This window comes from Diadema antillarum, unplaced genomic scaffold, assembly GCF_040938485.1.
Source record: "Diadema antillarum isolate AM-2024a unplaced genomic scaffold, OU_Dant_1.0 seq00000079_RagTag, whole genome shotgun sequence".
NCBI lineage: Eukaryota > Metazoa > Echinodermata > Echinoidea > Diadematoida > Diadematidae > Diadema > Diadema antillarum.
This window is the reverse complement of record NW_027271172.1, coordinates 1,052,262-1,075,302: the sequence shown is the minus strand read 5'-3', so window position 1 is coordinate 1,075,302 and position 23,041 is coordinate 1,052,262. Positions and strand designations below refer to the sequence as shown.

General features: G+C 38.9%; 1 protein-coding gene across 1 annotated transcript; it reads right to left on the bottom strand.

Moving 5' to 3' along the window:
* Nucleotides 1-1,320: 1,320 nt before the first annotated feature.
* LOC139726166 (WD repeat domain phosphoinositide-interacting protein 2-like) lies at nt 1,321-21,177 on the bottom strand. Its single transcript, XM_071637244.1, has 10 exons — nt 20,995-21,177; nt 15,865-15,947; nt 14,077-14,243; nt 10,074-10,361; nt 9,082-9,152; nt 8,296-8,403; nt 6,690-6,854; nt 5,665-5,769; nt 4,580-4,830; nt 1,321-3,234 (listed from the first exon to the last, which is right to left on the bottom strand). Exons 1-10 carry the CDS (start codon nt 21,063-21,065, stop codon nt 3,074-3,076), a joined length of 1,470 nt encoding a protein of 489 aa, XP_071493345.1. The 5' UTR covers nt 21,066-21,177; the 3' UTR covers nt 1,321-3,073.
* Nucleotides 21,178-23,041: the final 1,864 nt, after the last annotated feature.

Below are 23,041 nucleotides of genomic sequence, written 5' to 3'. Positions count from 1 at the left end.
TAGAACATACTTTTACATTATTACCATGTTCATTATCATTAGAATAACAATCATTATCGTTATCAATAATCATTACATGTAGTAGCATCTTTTTTGCTCCATCTGTAACCACCAGTATTACATTGTTTTAAAACTATCATTTGCTCTTGTTTTTTCGGCCCTTTGTAATATCGCCAGAAATTTTGCTACATACATCAACATTTCTAAATAATCTGTGGGCCAAATAAGACAGAAAATGACCACATAAAATGGGAATTATATTTGGCATAGCTAAGTTTGAAATATAATGCAGGAAATCCCCCTTGTGGTATCACAGATAATTGGTGTTTAAAAGAATTTTCTGAGAGAGAATGACTTGGTAAAAAGGACTTGATGCTACAGTTGGCACTAATACTGACAGATAAAGAAAGCAATGTCAAATGAAATGACAGTCGTTTAAACTGTGTTTTTGTTTTGTTTTACACCTTCCATATTATGATGAAGGTTGGAGAGTCGACCATTTTCACATCAATGAAGAGATAACCAACACTCTTAGATATTCTTTATACCTTGTATGTTGTCGCGTACCTTGCTCATCTTTCAAAATGAAAACAGTTAAATTGCGAACCTGCTATTCTGGGTGAACTTGAACACGTAAGTTCCTGTCACGGATTCGTTATCACTCTGTGCGAGACAATTGCACATGCACAACTGCACAAAATGCACGGGAGTACTGGCAATAATTGGCAGACACTGGTACGTGAGCACACACAGGATTTAATCATTTCACAAGTGTGCCTTTTTCTCATTTTGTCTGTGCCCCAGGATCTAACATCTGGTGAGAAACACCCGATGATGCTCGTCACGTACTGTAGTAAACCTATTGCAACAGTGTAATAAATATCCGGAGAAGCAGAATTCTCCTGTCCAACATATGCATCAAGTATGCTTTAATGTGTATGATGACTATGGCACATTTAGATCTACAACACCATATGCTGACAAGAGAGCCTTTAGAAGCTGGTGACGAACATTTTGGCAGTGTAGTGATGATTTCTAGCTTCCTTGTTGCCATGCAGTCATGCCATGAGCAAGTCAGCATGGTGGGGCATTTGTTATGTGAATCCCACTGCCACCTGGTGAATACTTCTCATTTCAGTCTACGTTCTGTTGTCGTTGACAGTAAATCCCCACCCTCCATGCAGGCAACCACCAACCATGCAACATGATCCCAATCACTTGATTTTCTCTGCAGCTATCAATTTAGCAGCCGTCACAAAGTTGTGCCCAGTATTGGCATCAAAACACATAGATTTTGCAGACTTGGCAGTCACTCTCAAAATGGTGGCCTGCAGAACACATGCTCATCTCGCATCATTTCAGGGTAACCTATATCTACAATTCTGAATTTAAAGAAGAAATTACTTTGTGAACAAAAACACCACTTCTTACATGTCAACAGGGGTTGAAGGGGACTGTGGCATTTATCTTATATTAGCCAGTGTTGTATCTAACATTTTCGGGATGAGATACACTGTACTTGATATACGCAGTTTGCACCACAACGTTGCTTTCAGTTTTAGTTTTCTTGCACAAATGGAATGAAGCTTGTTCAGCTGCAGTGACCAATACAGGACTACATAGACTGCAAAGCAGGACAGTTTTTACCACCGAGAGCATTAATACATATTGAAGGGCAATGAAGTTTATCATATCCATATATACTCCTTTGCAAGAAAGAAAGATGAAAAAAGGGGACAAAAAATGATCACAGTCTTAAAGCCATGACTGCACTCTAACTCAGACTGAATGAGGCAATTATAGTTTGCAAGTACGTACAGGTTGTACCACCATTTCAAGGTTGATTTTCCTTCTTTTTCATTTTTTTCCTGGCAGCAAATTAACATGGTAATATGGCACAGCTAATAATGAAATGAATTTGATTTTGCTTTCACGTATACGTTTTGGTTATAAATGTGTTTCGTGTTGTAAATGCCCCTTCAAGCGCTTATTTTTACCAAATTTCAATTTCATTGCACACAATATTTCATGCTAGTAATGACCGGTGATGACCATTACACAACATGGGTTCACTGGCTCAACTTTCACATCTAGGAGCCAAAAACCGCTCTCGTCCCTATACAGATATTTCGATGGCGCCAACCGCATCGATTTCAAATGCTATGATCCTCCTTCCTCTTCCATTCACTTTGGAAGAGTATTTTACAAATCTTGAGCCACAGCTTTGCATACTCCTGTGATGAAGCAGACCCCAAGTGAAAGCCCTCTTTTTTCAAAAAATTTCTGCTCGAGACAGCAAGGGGTCTCTGAGAAATGCTTGTACCAAATACCAAATTCGTAATGTTTCACCAAGAAATATCAAATGTATCCCTTTTCAGCTGTCCACAATTCATCCGAGGTATAATCAAGTTGTCTCTAGACAACTGTTTTTTAGCACTTTCCCTGTGTCCCTCCCCCAGACGTTTGGTAAATGAGGCTTCTGTCTATATGTTTATGTTATCGACGTAGCGAATAACGCAACAGTAGTGAACAAATGTCAACTTTGTGATGAGAAATTGAGTACAGTGTGATCACAGCCTCTGCAAAATCAACAATCTGAACGTCGCAGATTGCTTCATTTGAAGTGATGGATCACAGCTACTAGGACAGCATGTTCACAAACACCTTTCTTTGCACGAACAAAAGAACGAGTATTCATCAACGGCAGGTCTAAAGGTGCATTAGAGTTACGGAATGGTCAAAAAGACACAATAAATCAATCATTTTCCCTGTGCCATTTTCACAGCACGACAAAAAGCATGGTAAACATTAAAGAGCCAGTTTTTCTGACACGTTTGATAGATGCGAGAGTGAACAGTCACTTCAAATGAAAATGCTGCAACAAGGAGGCAGCTAGCATCACATGCCAAACCTGTTGATATGCATCCCAACTCAACGTAATGATGATAATGCACATCTTCACCATTCGCGGACTATACCTTAGCGACAATCGCAGCAGGTGAGACTGTTGACAGATTAGAAAGCAAATTCGTGGCGGCCATCTTGGAGCATTACGGGATCGCAGTCTGAGACGTCATTCCGTGCACTGTGTCATGGGGGGAAACTCGTTCTCGTCGTCGAGTCTCAGCTGGTTGAGCCCTGTGGGGGCGCCAAACTGGTCATCAACACTGTCTGCAGCCACAATGAGCTCTTCGTTGCTGTGCCCGTGGTCCGCTCCACTGGGCGAGATCGGGTCTGGTGAGGACATGACAGGAAGAGAAGGAATATCACATTCAGGTGTACATTTATCAGTTTGGTTAATATCTTCTTTGATGTTAGATTCACATGGATTTCACTTCTGTAAGAACCAAGTATATAAAAGAGAATTTAGGTAGCAGTGCATTATCTGTTATGCAGGAGGTGTTCACCATTTAAGTGATTCTTTGGGCCACCTTTAATACTTGAATAGGATGAACATTGCAATACGCTTGAGAATAACAATGGGATAACTGAGATACTTTTGTGCTCAAAAGCACACACACACACACACAAATCATAATGTGTACCACACTATACGAGCAATACATTTTAGTGTTTTCATCTTTGCAAATTTTGTGAATTGAGCAATATCCACAAATATATTGTCTCTCGTAACACAAATGAATTGAATATTGCATCCAAGGTGGGAGAATTACTATTTTTCTCTCAAAAAGTGATAATGCTTTTTCCTCATTCAGTCAGCATGTTTCTCGGTCACAAAGTCAACCACTCCTAAAAATGTCACACAAGCCCTAATTCATGAAATATCATATTCCCAAAATACATGGCACATAGAGCATTTGCTTACATCTACATCCAGTGCAGACATTGCCACCTTAATTTATCCGACAGAGGCATAAGCTTCTTGTCCATTTTTCATCAGTTTACAATACTCTCTGGGCCATATCTTGACCACAAACCAATGGAGTCCAGTAACCTGGAATCTCATAAAGTTAACCTGGCAAAGTCCACTCTATTTTCTCCATATTTTCATCTTTTCATGTCTTACACTGATTTCCATTTCGGATCTACAGACTCACAAAGCACAAAGCATAAAGCAGATCTAGACTGGTAGCACTATTAAAAAACTAATAAAATCATGACACCCTAAAAATCTTTTCTTATATCTACATCACTAACCCCCCATGCAACACTAGGGTACCAGTAATGAAAATAGCAAGGTCCTTTAGTAGAACAATGTCAACACTGAAGAGGCTCCACTTGATAACTAAAACCATATTACAGTGGACTCCCATTATAACGAAGTCCTCGGGACCGGCCATTGTCTTTCGTTACATCGAAATTAAGTTATAACCAAACAAATGAACAAAAAAACATAGAGAGGATAATGTTGCAGCCTGAATTTTTGTTTCCTTGGAACCAGAATTTTGTTATAGCCGCGTTCGTTATAACGGGAGTGCACTGTACTGTTTCTTCTACAGTGCGGCAAAGAAAACATGATGTGCAAGTAAGCATCATTAGCATGAAGGGAATAACAAGTAGTATCCCTGACTGCTGTTCCATGAATGAAATTAAAAAGTGTATGGGTCACTTCAGTCACCTTTAGCGGGGCTCCTATGTGGTGATGACGAGAGGAGGTCCACATTGCGTGTCCCCACTGTCGCCGCTGCAAATGTCTTGGACGACGGGTTGAAGCCGAGTACTGCCTGGTCTCCCCTGCCCCCTACCGCGCCCTCATCACCCTTCTGCTGGCCTCCCGCGGCCGACGCGCTCTCCCCGCCCACTGCCGACGCAGACGCAGATGCTCCACTCCCGGCCAGACCACTGCTGCCCTCGCTCAGTCCGTCTAACCTGGGAGACGAATAATGAGAGGGTGTTGGGACAGTCACACCTTTTGATACATGTGTTGGTAGGAAAGCTGTGATATAGTGAATGAAGCTCATGGTCATCTGTAATACAGGAATACCTTGTATGACGACTGTCTACTCAAGTTTTTATTCTGAATTCTTTTCCTCTTGCAGGCTTGCCAACATCCACACATCAAAATCGGGGAATTTCCAAGGAGCTAGAGTATCAGGGAGATGCTTAAATGTGTTATATTCATCTCAGTGAGCAATAACAACTCCCAAGTCAACAAGGTTTGCATATTCTTTAGTTAGGTCTCAAAGAAATAATTCCCATTTTAGAGATCCTCTTGCAGGCTCAAGGGGACATGACAGCTCTGCTTTTGCCTCCAATGAAGAATTTTGACGGGCATACCATAAAGCGAGTAGATTCCAAAGACTGATGTTCCATACAGTGAACACCGACCTCCGATAGAGCATTTACTGTAAAACCGCAATTTTTTGCAAGCATGAAATTTTTGCGAATTTGGCAAAGAGTCACAATGCGCAAAAGGAAAATGTATACAAAAGTATTTGTCAGCACAATCAAGTACACGTAATATACTCGTAATTTTTTCATGGTTGGAAGTTTCATGTGGCAAAAAAGGCCACTGGCTCCAATTCACGAAAGTTACTCGCCACGAATGTTTCCAGTTTTACAGCATTCAACGCACTGAATTGCTAATGGGAATATGCCGCTTGACCGCACTTTACTCAAGTAAGGACTTGCAAAGAAAACAAATGGCACATAAGACTTTATGGGTGTGGTTTTTATGTTTGTTTGTTTGTTTTTTTTGATTACCTGTGCTGCTTCAGTAGTGTGCAATCTCCTCCATCTGTGGGGTCCAGGTTGTAGATGTAAAGGAAGCCATCTGCTGCTGCTACCAACACACGTGGCTTGGAGATACTGCATGATATTAAAGTGGATGGACACATTGGTACAAAGTAAAGCCTGACTGAAAAGCTGCTTTCACTGATTTAAATAATATGATGCTATGTGAAGGGGGACATATTAGAATAAACATGACTAACAGCCACCGCCCTAGCCAATAATGCCTTACCAAGTGACTTGGGAAGAGCATGCAACATATATGAGTGTTCAAAAATGATTGAAAATGTTATCAAAGCACTTGATGCATTATTGTTTAATAAGGGAGAGGACAAACAGACATACATGTATACAGGCAACTCCCTTTTCAGCAAAGTCCTGTGGACCAGCAGTTTGCTTTTGTTATATCAAAATTTTATTATAGCCGAACAGCCGAGCGATGGAGTATGCAATAATATATAGATGACAATTTTGGAACCTAAACTTTTACTTAATAATAACTGTTTTCGTTACTACAGGAGTGCACTGTATAAAGAGTATTTATGTAACTACCCCAACTCTACCACTTGATACAAAACTGTGTGAAAAGCATAGGTGAAAACTTAGCTGGACTGTAAGCCACTAACCACTAGACTCGATGCAATATTGTGTGGAAGGAAGAGATCACAAATGGAAGTAAAGCTTGACTAAATGACGCAACTCTAGCACAAGAGTAGACAACTACATTTTGAATTTGTATAATCAGATTATATAACCTGTGTGTACCAGAACAAATGCATACTTTTACTCATCTTTTACAGAATATAATGACAGTTCGCAAACATTGGTGTTGAAGTATGAAAACCAAGGGGGTCATTTTCAAAAACAGACAGTTACAAAGGAAAGCTTAATAATGTTCATCTGAAATACTGTACAGGAAAATACAAGGAGAAGAAAAGAGGCAAAAGGCACACAAAATGCACACAGGGTTTTTGAGGAAAAGAGGAATGGTGTCTCACTTTGCTAGGGCACAGACATTCTTGAGCCCTGAGAAGGGGAGCTTGACAATGGCAAAGGCCCTGTCCTGGGTCAGGACCTCTGTGACCTGTGATGGGAGATAGTTTGCTGGGGTCATCAAGGCCTTTCCTAGGTAGCTCATCCATGTTGAGGGCTCTTCCGCTGGCCTGCGACAAATATGGGAAGCAAAACACTTCAATGTTACATAAACCCTTTCAATGCCAATATAATTGGTTGTTTACCTGCTAAGCTATTTCACTAGCATTTGGTAAATCCCCTTAAACTTTACACTAAGCTAAAATAAGACAACCTATGTGCCGTATTGCTGTGAAGGTAATAGTACATTGGAGATCAGAGGGGCTACAAATTGTATATATATACCATATATTTACCGAGTCTAATTTTTTTTTTTTCAAATGGGGCTTCTTAACAATTTCATGACAGGTTAACTTCGCAATCATGGAGTACATCAATGAACAGAAAAATGTAGAGGTCATGTCAAGATCAGAGCTAATAATTTCACAAACAGCACTTAACTCAAGAAATTTGCAAAAATAAAACCTCAAAAAATATATGGCATATAGGCTTACAGTGATCATGTTCGCTGACAACTAGTGTCAATATAACAGTGCCAACTGTTAGCCAACAGGTATGTCTATTAGTGAATCAAGCTCAGGAAAAGAGAGCCATACTAATAAAATGCTACATGTACATGTAGAGTACGGATCAGGGGTGGATCCAGGAATTCTGTAAAGAGGGGGCGCATGCGCCCCCCCCCCCCACTTTTTCTTTTTCTTTCTTTTGTTTTGGCAAAAAATAAAGGGGGCGCGCACTCGGTGCGCTGCCCCCTGGATCCGCCACTGCAGATAGTGCACTGCGATGCACAATAAAAGTCAATCAAAAAGAAATGTATACCTAGATCTGTGATAAAAAGAAAGTCTGAGGGCCTCTTCCAACAAAGGATTACTTTTTTATGGAAATTGCTTATAATGAATTGACACTAATATTGCTTACTATCAGGATTGCTAGTGCAAAAGTTGGTTTAAATAATGGTGCATTACGAACAAAAGTATGTCTTTACTTTAGTAGTGAAGCCATCACTCAGTGTACAAACTACCAGTAAATTAAGTTATTAGGCATCACTTCTGGTATCCATTTTATTTTTTATGTATAAAGACTTGTGATGATCACTGGTTTTTGACATTCTCAGTGTTAACAGATGAAAGAGTAGCAGTTCTCTTTTAACATTCTCTCACATGAAAAGAAATGACTGCAACCCTATTCTACAGACAATTTATTTCTTTGCCTAGACTAATGCAATCCTTTCTGCTGATCAAAACTAAAAAAATCTGTAACTAATTTTACTCTTCTGCTTTGTCTCATTTTCTTCATAATGTACTGAACACAATCAACATAGTATCACCTATTCAAAATGCATTTTTCAAAATTGACAGCTACCATGTGATGGCTGCAAATTGAGACATAATGGTCTGCTTTGAACCTTGCACGTATTCATCAATAACAGCTGTAACTGGGAAGGGTACATAACTGCCCAAAACATTGATACACACAACAGACTGTGCTTTCACACATCACAAACGGACTAACTTTTCTTTTGGTTGCTCTAGCTTGAAGATGTGAACCGTCTCTGTGTTGCTGGAAGCACACAAGAATATTGCGTCAGCACTGAAAGCCAAGGAATTGATGCTGACACACCTGGAAAAATCATGACAAAAAGAAAAAAGAAAAAAGAAGAAGAGATGTTTGCTCAATCACTTTCATTATAATCTAATAAGTAAATCTAGATAGCATATAGTTTTTTCCATTTAAAACACATCTTAAGATGGTATGACACTGAGGAAAATCAACATCTAAAATCCCAATTAACAATAAAAATACATAGCTTGAGCTTTAAAGGGTATTGTCATCAATTTCACAATCCCTTATCCCTCGCAAGCATGGTTAGACGTGACATTCCTCGGTTCATCTCACTGGGTCTTGAACCACAGACCTAGTGAGAATGAGGAAGACACATCATTGACCGAGCCAGCCAATGATCGATGACCATCCCCCAATCTGGCTGTGGAACCAGTCCATTTAGCTTCAATATTCAACTCAGTGTTCCAGCTACACCTACCTTTTAACACTTCATTTCTAACCATTTGTACAATGTACCATGTGTCCTAAGAAACTGCAGCCAAGAATAAAGGAATGAAACATGCATTAATTACCTAGGTATCATTCAAAACAAAATTCTAAATGTCACTACGACTGTAAATGTGAAGTTGCTTTTAGATTACTCTGTGATACTGCTGGAAATGATGAAATACCCATGACAAATCAGTATTTTGCTGCAAGTCTCAAATAAAACCAAGACAAAGAGCACTGTCTCACCTCTTCACTCCTCTCCTGAACTCAAAGAGCTTCTTGCCCTCCGGGATAGAGAACACCCTGATGACCGTACCCTGCAAAAGATCAAACATTGAATCATTCACATGGATTCATCAACATAAAACCATTAGAACTTTTGAATGCATGCTGAATACCATTCTTCTCCGACTTGCGTTTCTGACTATGTGTGTGTGTGGGGAGGGTGAGGGAAGAGGGAGAGTGTTGGTTTTGCTGTTTTTCTCTCAGAAGATGACATCATGTCAGACTTAGGTGCCTGAAAAGGGGGAATGTTCATATTTACTAGAACTATTACAGGCATACTGAAACTGTGCCCCCAGTGACTGCAATGGAACAATGATTGGCCACCTACAGTATCTAAACTAAACAACACATACTGTTTCACTAACTTCTGTCACCTTTTGTGCAGGACAGATGTACGTGTATCTCAGAAGGAAATCCTGCACAAAATATGAACACCATCCACAGAATTACAACTTGCCCAAATCATGGATACCTGAAAATCAACATTAATGACATTAATGAAGTTTTAGGTCCTCATAAATTAGCATTATATCATTTGTAATTTAAACATTAAGGAACCAGGAAGTCTATAGACACCTGAGCTCAAACAGATTAATTTTTTTCTATTTACTTTTCAATTTTTCCAGGACAACAGCTAGATCACAACTACAATGAGAGCTTGAAGTGTACATGGTGAGTGATGACAGCCTTATAAAGCCAAAAATCACCTTCTCTGACAGCTTTACTGCTAGATTTTGGCTGACAGTATCCTCTGTAATATAGGTACCTGCTCAGTTTGGCCATATCTAGTGCTTCAGCGAGATGTAAAAGAGGTTAAAGACTCCCACATATCACACATTAACGGTGGAATATTGTAGTACTTCATTTTCTTATTTTTTTCTTCTGTACTTCAAAACAAAATTCCATTGATAGTGTGTTTCTTGATAAATAGTGTATCATTTCTGAGCACGTACCTTTTCAGAAGCAGTGGCTAGCTTGGTGCCGAGTGTATCGAATGCCAGCGCGGCCAGTGGGCTGTTGTGGGCAGAGATCATGGTGACCGCCTGGAGGTTGACCGTGTCAAAAATCTGCACCTCCCCAATCTGGCTGCTGCCTGGATAGGCCAAGTAGCAGTTGTCGTTGTTGATGGAGAGTGCGCAGAGTCCGTTTGGGTTGGGGGGCGTGTCCCGTATGGTGTGTAGTACCTTCATGTCTCGAATATTGTGAACATACAAGCTCTCCTCAAGTGCAACTATTAATCTCTGAAAGTAAGACAATGGCAAACAACAGCATAATTAAAAATTTGCATTTAGCAATTAGAACAGTCTCATATCACACAACATTTTATGCAAAAAATAGTTAGCAAAACTGTGCATCATACAATTGTACTTACTTAGCAACAATCTAGTGCTGGACTGCAAAAGACCTTTCTTACTTGCTAAGATGCATAACTGATGGAATTCAACTTTAATCATACTCTTGATAGAGATGAATTAGAACCATTTCTGTCCAAACCACTCAACCTGATTCTGGTGCTCTCTTTATAAGAATGAACATTGGTATCAAATTGTCAAAAAAAAAAGATGTTTGCTACTAAATGGTGCATAATTTCATGATGCATCCATAATGTGCTGCAAGCCTGCCAATAGCAGTCAGCATATAATAAAAAGTACGCATTTAAAATACCGAAATTATGCTTCCCCACCTTCTTCCATCTTAAACTGTGACATAGTAGAAAGAGGGTAGTTGGGGGGAAGGTATTGAAAGCAAGCAATTATTGCTTTAAATCACAATTTTTTTTTTGTTGCCATTGTCTGACAATTCATCAAGAACAGGGGAGTGACAGATTTTTGTTAAGTCTGAAAGAGAAATAAGACTTGCGATGTAGCATCATAATTACAAAGTATTGCTTTATCATGAAATCTTCATTTTAAAGACCTCTGGCAGTTATTATCACATCCGTATGAACATCCCACTGTGTATATTCAGGTGAACTTTTGAAACATACCCCTCAGGTACATAATGATGCTGATGCTTTTCCCCCAGATGTGTTAACAATTCAGTGTCAACCTGCCAGGCCAGATCAATGCTGCTTTCTAACCTATATTCCTAATCATACAGATGTCATGTATTATCCCCCCCCCCCCCCCCCATGGGATTTGGTCAGTGTCGACTGACCAAAAGAGATATGCTTACAATGCAATCAATCAGCACATGTACAGTGTCAATATATGTAAGTACAGTAATCAAAGACGGGTATGTTCATGAGTCAAGAACTACTAGTTGAGCTAAAATGTCACAAAGAAACCATGATCTAGTTTGTATGGAGTTTGCCCTTCCTTGGGACAGCTGAACTCAGGGACACAGACAAGGTGACACACATAAGTGATAAATTGAGATCCCATTTGATGCAAAACTGACATAGAGAACAGACTACAATGTAGCTGAATTTAAGCTGATCAAACATGAAGACAATGATACATGATTAACTAATTCCTTGGCCAACATAGTGAGTACTTAAAATCTAGGCTGTGTTAATACGGAAGCGCAATCAAATGTTCTGTTCATTTCGAATGAAAACATGTTTGTATGGGACTAAGAGGAAAACTCTTCATTGAAAAGCATTGCACAAAGTGATGTTCTGTCCAATCTCTGCATAAAGGTACAGTGCACTCCTGTTATAATGAACACAGTTATAACAAAATTCCGGTTACAACGAAATAGAAATTCAGGCCACAACATCATTGGCTCTATATTCTTTATTGTTTACATGTTCGGTTATAAGTAACAAAATTTTGATATAAATAAAAGGAAAATGCCGGTCCAGAGGACTTCGTTATAATGGGAGTACATTGTATTATGTTACTAAGTTATCAAAATGTTGCAACCACCCTTGAGCCCTGCACATCAAGTCAAAATTAACATTAAATCAATTATTGTTAACCCATGGGGCTGTCAGGTTTCCATGGGATCGATCATCACTGAACATGTCAGACAGATTCTTGGATACGCTGTTTTTGTCCACAATGTATACATGTGCTCAGCACTCTATTAAAACTGTCCAGTACGTCCAGTACATGTACACTGTACTGTAGGTAACTTATCATGTACAAGCCTACAAGGTATAATGATAATGTGAAAATATGGGTATACACATTTACAAATGCCATAAAAGTTCTCTGTTCCATGCAATAAACTCTTGCATTACAGGTGCACCCTCATTTAGTAATGATATTCTGAAGTCATTTCACTGCAGTCAACCTAGAATCACATTAAAATGCACAGTAAATGAGTAGACCTGGGTCATAGAAAGGGAACTGCAATGATACCCTTATGCCTGCAGTTGGAAGAGTTCACCATCTCCTGTAATTCTTTTGATGGGTTTTTGTCTCTGAAGACAGAGTCAGTTAGAGCAAATACACTGGGCAGGTCTCTATCTAACGAGCAAATTTTCATGCTCTATTCATGTACATGAGTGTGTGTATGTCTTTCTGTCTGTCTGTCTGTCTTTGAGTGGGCATGTGTGTTATTATAGAATGCATCTTCACAGGATTCAATAGAAAAACTTAAAAACCAAACAATGTTTTTATCATTGCATCGTAATTCCATTTATTAACAAAGGGGGGGGGGGGGGAGGCGAAGCCATATAATAGATTAACACAGAGCTATGCTAACAAAATGTGATGACTCATTTTCTGTCAGTTGAAGTGCCTTGGCTACCACTATGTTGGGGGAAAAAAGTCAAATTAAAACACAAGGTCACCCTAACAAGGTGTGCTTTGAACGTGTCAGCAAGGCCACTTCAGTGAAGAGAAGGGCTGCCACACATTTCACACATATTATGCATACAGTTGACTTCATGAGCATCAGTATCATCAGAAGTGGATTTCAGGCAGGAGATCAGTGTTGGATACAATGGAATATTCCAAAGATGTTAACTGATTGATGTAAAAATCCGTATTATTTCTTAATATATAATTGCTTGCAATACTCTTGATGTCAAATGAATGGGCAGGCAAAGATATCCTTAAACTGCTCAATGCAGCAACAACAAAAAGACATGAACTTGGAACAAGCAATGCAAGGAAAACAAAGGTCGGTAAGAGCTAAATCTAAATACTATAATGGCTCTGTATTCGAATATTTTATCTAAAGACTGATAACATGCAACCAACCACACTTTGATTTAAAAGTGGTGGCACTTGAATACCAGATGGTTTACAATATTTACTGACCTGTCAGATGTCAAGTTCCAAACATACAGTAATTCTGCTCTTAGTGATATTATTACATTAAAATTGAAGCTGGTATAATGACTCAGGTATCGGTACATTTTATACAAACACATACCTGCCAACCCTGAGACTTAATAAATCTGAACAAACAAAGAAAAATTATTTAAAAATCTGAGCATTCATAAATTTCATATAACTATTAACAGATATTTCCAAAAAATCAGAACACACTGAAATTAATGTGTTTTCTTTCAGTGCAAAATCTGAATATTCGGATTAAAATTGATCAGTTGGCAGGCATGCAAACATACTGAATATTTCATAAATGTAGACTGTTAAACATGTGTACAAACTTAACTTGAAGTGCTCAGTATACAAATCTCTTTCCACAATAAGCATGGAATTAACATATCAATGATTAATACGTGCAATGAATCAATATTCAAGATTGCAGATAATGCATGTTCCAGACACGAAGTGACACTAAATGTTATTATTTTGAGGAAAGCTACACAGAGAATTGACTGATACAATTCAAGTTATGAAAGGTCCGACATGAAATATTCTGATATAAGTTCGTTGCTATTTTACTACAACTTCCTGTAACTTGTGCACGAGAAAACTAGGGGAGCAGTTGAGTGAGAGGGAGAGAGAATGGGGTGAGGGTAGAGACAAAGAGGAAAATGAAAAATCAACAATCAAAGCTGAAGAGTCATAGTCAGTGAAGAGAAGGACTGCTCACCTTGCGATTCAGCTTGACAGCAAGAATGGTGTTTGAATAGCTGTAGTTGCAGATCTCCGTGCCCTTTTTGAAGTGGCACACCTTCAGTTTGCGCGGTGCCGTGAGAGAGACCACCGCCACCAGGCTGCTGGAGAAGAGCCTCTCCACGATGCAGATGTCTTCCGATTCTGCCAACAGAACATGGGGATAAATTCTAAAATGAGGGCGGAGTACAGAACAGCGATGCGACCTGAAACCAGGGCACACTGGCTGAATCAAAACCCATGATTGATTATCCATTAATGTGATACTGACTGGAGAACTTTCACCTCAATTTATTACTTCTTGTGTCATTGGATCTTTTTTTTAGATGTATCCTGAAGACCATGCAAGCTATGAAGGGCATAGTGTAACATGACGCATACCACAACAACCATAGCAGAGAATTTCCTAATGAAAGTCTTACTTCAGATCTTCAGCAAACTGACATACATAAGATGTCTGAAACTTCATTATCCAGAATAAAAAAAAAAAAAAACATTTTGTACAAGACATGCTGACATAAGGAAAGATATTCGATGAAGATATGAGAAAATCTTTGAATGAGACAGATTGGTTCATAATTGTTGAAGATCAAGACCTACAGAGATCATCTTTCTTTTTGAATGCTTAAAGATCATAAAGTTTTGGTACCTCAAAAGTTTCCCTGAATTTCCTTGTCTTAGTGTGTGTTTCAGGTTAAAGTACCTTTCATATAACTAACACTGTGAGACTTACTCGCCCCGAAGTGCTCTCATGTCTTAGTAATCATGCAATAATGGTTTCGTACCAGAGCTGCCGCCGTACGGCGGCGAGGTAGTACACGTATTGTACGAAACCATTCACATGCATTATTGCATGAGAACTGCGACCAGCAGCATGCAGCCCCATTCGCATAGCGAACTGCGACCAGCAGCCCCATACGCATAGCTAAATGGGGCTTCGCATTGTAGCATTCAGGATCATGACAGATTTAGTATCGCGGGTAAATATCAACTTAAAATCCAAAAAATTTCTTCAATTTGAAGACTTACCAGTTAAGTTGAAGTATTGAAAACAGGCTTCGGGCAACATTTGGTTTTGCCAATAGTCCCTTTCTGTTCAATATTGACTGAATGTGACTCGGTTGAGAGGACCTTGGGAGAGCTACACTGAATTGACGGCCGGCGCATGCACACACAAGCATCTTATCCGTTCATGGATTTGAAATTTGTGCGCATGTGATGTGTGCGCATGCGCTGGCTGTAGTATTCAGTGTATGTAGCTCTCCCAAGGTCCTCTCGACCGAGTCACATTCAGTCATCATTTCGAACAGAAAGGGACTATTTATTGGCAGAACCAAACGTTGCCCGAAGCCTGTTTTCAATATTTCAACTTAATTGGTAAGTCTTCAAATTGAAGAAATTTTTGGATTTTACGTTTATATTTACCCGCGATACTAAATCTGTCATGATCCTGAATGCTACAATGCGAAGCCCCATTACGCTATGCGTATGGGGCTGCTGGTCGCAGTTAATTGCATGATTACTAGACATGAGAGCACTTTGGGGCGAGTAAGTCTCACAGTGTTAGTTATATGAAAGGTACTTTAACCTGAAACACAAACTAAGACAAGGAAATTCAGGGAAACTTTTGAGGTACCGAAACTTTATATTATCTTTAATCATCAAAAAATTATAGAATTATACCAGTTTCTATTACAACAAAGATACCATATATCTACATGTATAACAAGTGTTTAGTGAGGTCACTCACTAATGTGCATATTACCATGTTCATAAATCTGCTCTAGCTTGTCTACAGATGTAAGAGAAAACAGCCGGTAGCTGTTCTTTGTCCCAACTGCCAGGGAACTGCAGAAAAGAAGGAAAGGATGAAAACAGAAAGAGAACCAGACAGTACAATTTCAGAAATTGTGTGAAAAAGACCCATTTAGGATCATTGTTCATCAAGTACAAACATCAATAGTTTTGAATTACACAGCAATGCTGATGAAAATGGTAAAGAAACTCTTTTATTCTATACATGTAGGACAAAATAATTAAGAGACAGAATTTCAAATTACCATATAGTACCTTACAGTTCAAGACATCAAAGTTTGTAGTTGTCGTACTTCCCATTCAACTTAACTGACAACAATTTTGTGATTGAGAACATCAGAATAACACTCATTCCATTTTGGCAACAACTGGCTACATGATTAGCATTGAAAACGGCTGTAACATGAACTTCATTCTATTTCCTGCAAATGTGAAAGTCATTATTTGAAGCATCAACATAAGAATAAGGTCCACTTTATAAGCTATTGGTAACATCAGCCGCCCTGAAGTACCAATAGAATTCTACACTATGTTTGAACAGCAAACTTGTCAGGTGAGAATTTCATCAAAGTCACAATGAGTCTATTTTGTGTAACAACCATTGTGATGGGCAAGATAAGGCCCATGTACACCCATATATACAAATACGTACACGTGTATATGCACATGTACTTGTAATGTGAAGTACAATGTACATGTATGTATGAAAATGTTGGTAAATAATTGACATCACTATGGAGTAATCTTGGGATATTCTTGGTGACTGATAAAAATTACATTTTTAGGGTCTCATATCTACAATATACTCAATCATGATGCATTAATTCAATCAGATTTGGAATACATTAAAATAATTTCTTGAATTGACTATGGGTATGCTGTATTTTTTTTTTTAGTATTAATATGTTGACCACAGATGCTAGATGTTGATAACCCGTAATACAACCCTTTCAAATGATGCATTACACTGCAAGTGAGACCTACTGCATGCTCAGTTCATGCTCAATGCTGAAGTCTGTCTTGACAAAACACATTTGTCACTGCAGTTTCATTATTGAAGTACCCACCAAATGTGACAATAACAGAAACCTGCACCATCCTATACTTTTTGTAGCAGCTACGTAGGCCTATACTTGTGTACTGTAAAACCGAAATGTGTGTGTGCATTGTAATTTTGCAACTTTCATGAATACCAAGATTTATGAAATTAAATTGCAAGCTAAAGTTCCTGTCGACACTACAATTGTATCTGCATTGAATGCTGAAAATTTCATGCTGCAAAAATGTCATGCTCTATAGTACCGGTATGTTGAATCAATGATAAGATAAAATTATTGTTTGAAAATGTACGTTGCTAGAGCTAAAAATTCAATGTTATTTTTATTCCACTAATCCCTACATCTACATAATGATGACTTCAACAAAATCACAAATGAATCACAATAGGATTCATTTGGCATTAATGAAGATTTGTGTGAGATGAATAAATGTTTAGATGGTCACATGAATACATATTTTGAAATCATATCTCCAGAATTCTGAACTTATCATGGCTCACAAACAATAATCATGATATCAAGATTTTGCCATGAGGATCTACCATGGTTGGCACCATATTTTGCATCATGCGTTCTCGTAAATCATACCACAACCTACTTGACAGCTTCAATCTGTCGTCTCTTCAGGTATGTTACACAGAAATTCTCATTCTAAAAATCTGCCCAGACCATTCACATCATGTACAGTAAAACATGATTCTCTTGCTGAAAAATACTTCATACTGACATTTTATGAACTTGAAGTTGTAGGACTTAAGTTGTATTTTGAGGACGAGATCAAATAACAAGTCACTATGAAATCACAAAATAAATGGAAACTCTAGCCAAAAATTTAAATCTTTAATAGAGAGTTTTAAACAGAAATGCCAAATCAACCTTATAATGGATTCTTTCCTAGACCATCCAGCCACTTTTAAACATTACTATTAACAACACATACAAAAATGGAAAAAAAAAATCAGTCAACAAAATAAATTGCAGTTCAAGGAGTATCTCATCTAGTTGGTGAGGTAAAATTCACAAGGAGATAAATGCAAGTTTGCATTAATTTTTCATGCCAGCTTTTAACCAATTCTTCATCTTAAAGGCAGAGTATCAGATGAAATCATGCAAATTCAGACGCTTTTCTTCATTTCTCAAAGCCCTTTTCTATTCTAGATAGCATACTTTCACTAAGAAGCGTAAAGTTGCTGTCAGTGTGAAGTATGATCATGTCACAAGACTTATTTGGTTACTATTGACTGAAGCATTTGATAACTATTTTTAACTGAAAAGAGAGAAAGAAGAAAATTGTGTTGCTACTCACTGCTAGACAGATACCGGAAATGTAAACAGTGGGTTTGCATTTAAGGACATCTGATATGAACTTCTGCTGATGATATGCTGTTGCTATGATCACACACTGCCCATCTGCCCTTTATTTAGTTTTATTGTGAGTGTGCAGGCTGCATATGCCGCAATCCCAAATCCCAATTAAATTAGGAAGAGGCTCATGAAAAGTAGTGTTATCTGGTCATCGACATATGATGACATGAATGATATCCCAGGGTACCAAATAAAAATCAGCCATTTTGTTGAATTATTTATTTATTTTTTAAGGTTGTACCCTGGGTTGCCAAAAAGTGGAAATTATTTTGGTGCTGGAGCTAGCGCACGCTACATGTAGCCACTGCACTGTACTGCACTGCACTGCACTGAAGCACACGCTATTGCTAGCACAGCATACCATGCACGCATAGTATAACATGCAGTAGACAGAAAGATCTGTCTGTCCGGAGGACTCTTTTATATTTTGCCATTAATGCTGTCCTCCGTAGACAGACGGAAGGTACCAGTACCCATTGCTGTGTGGATGTTCTTAACCACTAGCCTGACTCTATAGAAAATTGGGTGAGGTACCTCACCCTTCTCGATTGCGTCTAATTCACGGCCCTAGGTCGGCAAATTTAAGCTTGAATAGTTAAATCAACTATTCAAGAATAGACTACACTCACCAGATTAATGAATAATCCAATATTTTGGTAGAATTTTCAACGCAAAACACACATCAACCAGCCCGTCACGTCGTCACGTTCAAACTGCAGAAACATACAGTATGAATCTATTAGCCAATCACATGCGAGGTAGTTTCTACGTGTTTTTTTTACTAAAACACGTACCTCGCATGTGATTGGTTTACAGATTCAAAATGGCGACCTACAGCTAGCGAACGGCGATGTTGCGATATGGATAAAATTTCTGCATTATAACCGAGTTACTGTGAGTATTTCGATTGCACAATGTGAGAAATTAACCCCAAATATTGCTGCATAATGTGTCATGTCATGTCAAACTTGTTTGAATGTAAAAAAGCTGTCAGAAATTTGGTTTATCGTAACGTTTGATCTGTGCGCGTTGCTCCACACAGGAGCTGGGATCATTGACTTCGGTCTGTATATGGAGGGGATCCGTGAAGCCAGACGAAGTCTCCGCGGAATATTCCCAGACGGACAGATACAGACCGATCTTTCGGTCAAAACATGCAGAGGCATGGGAATGACATGTACACACACACACAGTGCATGCATTTCTCTGCGGCTGTCCTTGAGAGGACGTGAGGTGGCTCTACACAACGTGGTACCCCGTGCCGGGGTAACGCGTGATGCATCATATGACTTGCATCCCGATGACTGATTTGGTTCAAATTTACAGCAGTGCTTGGAAAAAAGCTACAAAAATGTAGTTAGTATATCCTGTGATTTTGATGTTATTAAGTTTGCAGATCTAACGTTAGCACTGATGCCCCATTGTCAGTCATGTCAGAGTCTTGACCGAAAGATCGGTCTGCATCTGTCCGTCGGGGAATGTTCCGCGGAGACTGCGTCTGGCTTCACGGATCCCCTCCGTATACAGACCGAAGTCAATGATTGCGGCTCCTGTGTGGAGCAGTAGCGCACAGATCAAACGTTACGATAAACCAAATTTCAGACAGCTTTTTTACGTTCAAATAAGTTTGACATGACATGACACATTATGCAGCAATATTTGGGATAAATTTCTCACATTGTGCAATCGAAATACTCACATAAACTCGGTTATAACGCAGAAATTTCATCGATATCGCAATATCGCCGTTCGCGAGCAGTACATCGCCGTTCGCGAGCAGTAAGTCGCCATTTTGAATCTGTAAGCCAATCACATGCGAGGTACGTGTTTTAGTAAAACAAACACGTAGAAACTACCTCGCATGTGATTGGCTAATAGATTCATAGTGTATGTTTCTGCAGTTTGAATGTGATGACGCAACAGACTGTGTTTTACGTTGGAAATTCTACTAAAATGTTGGATTATTCATTAATCTGGTGAGTTTTATGTATTCTTAAAAAGCTAATTTCACCATACAAGCTTAAATTTGCCGACCTAGGGCCGTGAATTAGACGCAATCGAGAAGGGTGAGGTACAGATTGTACCTCACCCAATTTTCCATAGAGACAGTGGTTAAGAACATCCACACAGCAATGGGTACTGCAACCTTCCATCTGTCTACGGAGGACAGCGTCAATGGCAAAATGTAAAAGAGTCCTCCGGACAGACGGATCTTTCTGTCTAGTCAGAGTCATGCCATGGCCTGGGCATGGGCCATGGTGGTTCTCTGTCTACGTCTGCGAGCCACCAATGCAGCGCAGAACATGAATTCAGTTGTCACTAATCTCACTCAAACTTAAAGCTTAATCTAAAAAGATCTGCTGCGGTCTTTACAAGTTTACCCTTGCAATAGTACTACATGCTTAACTTGAGGTACAGCTTTGTCACTGTAGTCTGTAGTGTAGTGTAATTGCGATTGCATCACTGCTTAGTTTTATGTATCGAACGATGTATTTCACCATTATCACAGCACTGCACAGCTGCATTGCGCACTGGGGATGGGGCGAATATCCAGCGCACTGTAGCACAGTACTCAGTAGGCCTACATCGTTGATCACACGCACACAGTGTACAAACACTGGTGATCGCAATACGAAACCAGGGAAAAGGTAACTCACGTATAGTCTTGGTTAAAATTGACGAAAAGCAGATTCGAACTTGAATCCGATGACTGATTTGCGAGGTTCATCGGGCTAGATTTCTTTCCCCGTCAGCGCGTTAAATATATTCTGTTCATAGCCGTCAAATTCCGTAAAAGGACGATGAATTCACAGTCCGCCGTTCGCAGTAAAATCGCAGGTCCCCTGTTTACTGTTTTTGTAGACGAGCGTAGCATACCAAATCTTTCCAAGGGATCGTCGTGTGCTCCTCCAAAAGATATTTCAGAGATTTTACCCCAGTCTTTCCAGATATCTCTTTTACGCATGCGCGAAATCCAGCTGTCTGCTCTTTTTGCTTTGTTTAGGTGAAAATGTCTGGCTTGGCACAATTTTTTATTCTTGAAGAGACAAGAAAGATTTATGCATGGATATCGATAGTCATTCGAGACACGTAAGGTCTTGGCTACATGTTCGAAGACAACTATGTGAGCCGAAAAGGTCAAAACGAGATCTTTATTGTTTTCCTCGAGGCTGCATACTAAAAGAATACATAAACACAAAGAGCCAAAGTAGATATACTTCCTATCTCAGAAAACTAATTGATTAATTAGTTTTCTGAGATAACTACACTGTATCACATAATTTTGCAGATGTATAGAAGTCTAGTCAAAATGACAAAACAGGCGGATACTCATTTCTTTTCAGTCACATACTCAATTTAATTTCACTTAGAGTAATGACAGGCTAAGATAGAAAAAAAGAAAGAAAGATGATCTTAATCAGGCGCCCGTACCATATGTCATATTCTATATACCCTGCTACATGCACATTTCGAAATAACATTTCGATCAGAACTAATCAGGAAAATAACATGTCTAAACCAATGCATGCAATTCAGCCTCAAGACAAATAATTCATGCAGAATTATATTGACATTGACATGGAAATGCTTTTATTGTACATGTGTGTATGACTCAGACGATCTCAGTACCGTATATTGCATAAAACTTGCCTTTGTATGGATACAAATGTGCTGCTTCTCATAATTATCAGTCTATAGGGCCTGTAGGCCCTAAGGTATATATGCGTATTGCACATAGGTTTGCCAAAGGCAAGAGTCTACTTCAGTATGGAAAAATTGCAAGTCTAAATTACTGTATGAGATTAGAAACACCATGTCATATGATTAAGAAATCATGACAATGTTTTTTACAGGACACTACGCACAATCAATTCAATAAGATGAAACATACTGATCAGGAATATAAGGGTCCATGCACATTCCAAATTAAACCTTTTGTCAGCAGTAGGCCTTCTCATTTTTTTTAACCTAAATAAGTGACCTGTTTATACAATTGTGTTATTTTTTCTGCCCTTATTACAAGCTTTATAAGAAGATTCAGCAGCAAAATAATCTTTATGTTTAAATTCAATTCACAATCTAAAGCAGAATTTCATTTATTATTGTAAATGCACTAATACCATTAATCTGTGTACACTATTTCTAACGTCTGCAAAATATCAGCATGAAAAAAAAATGTGATGTCCAACTGAATACTAGATTCTATGTGATATCAAATCCATCTAACAAATACTGGGGGTATGAAACAGAATGCAAATTCCAAAGAGGTTTTAACTACTGATACTTTATAGGACATTTTAAGCTCTTTGGCAAATTCTATATTTAAAGACACCATACCCCACTCGCTCACACCACCATAGCGTCAATACAATCTGCTGCTTATTTTCAACCGCTGCCATTCGCGCATCCCGTCTTTCTCGTGAAATCTTGTCTGCTACTGCCGTGTAGTACAGTGTCATGCATGCTGTTTGCATGCGCTTAATTCTTGAGTAAATTGTTGCCCAATAGCAGGTCAGACGTGACACGGCAAGGCAAGGCAAGGCCAAGGCCCAGCAGGGTGACGACATGTTGTATGTGTGCAGTGGTATCCGTGTCGTAAGAAGCAAGCGTTGAGGAGCAGTTAGAAACTAGAACTATTTTACCATCTTTTCCGGACTCTTTGTGCGGGAGCTAAGTGAGCTGTTGTGATCCCGAGCTATTATT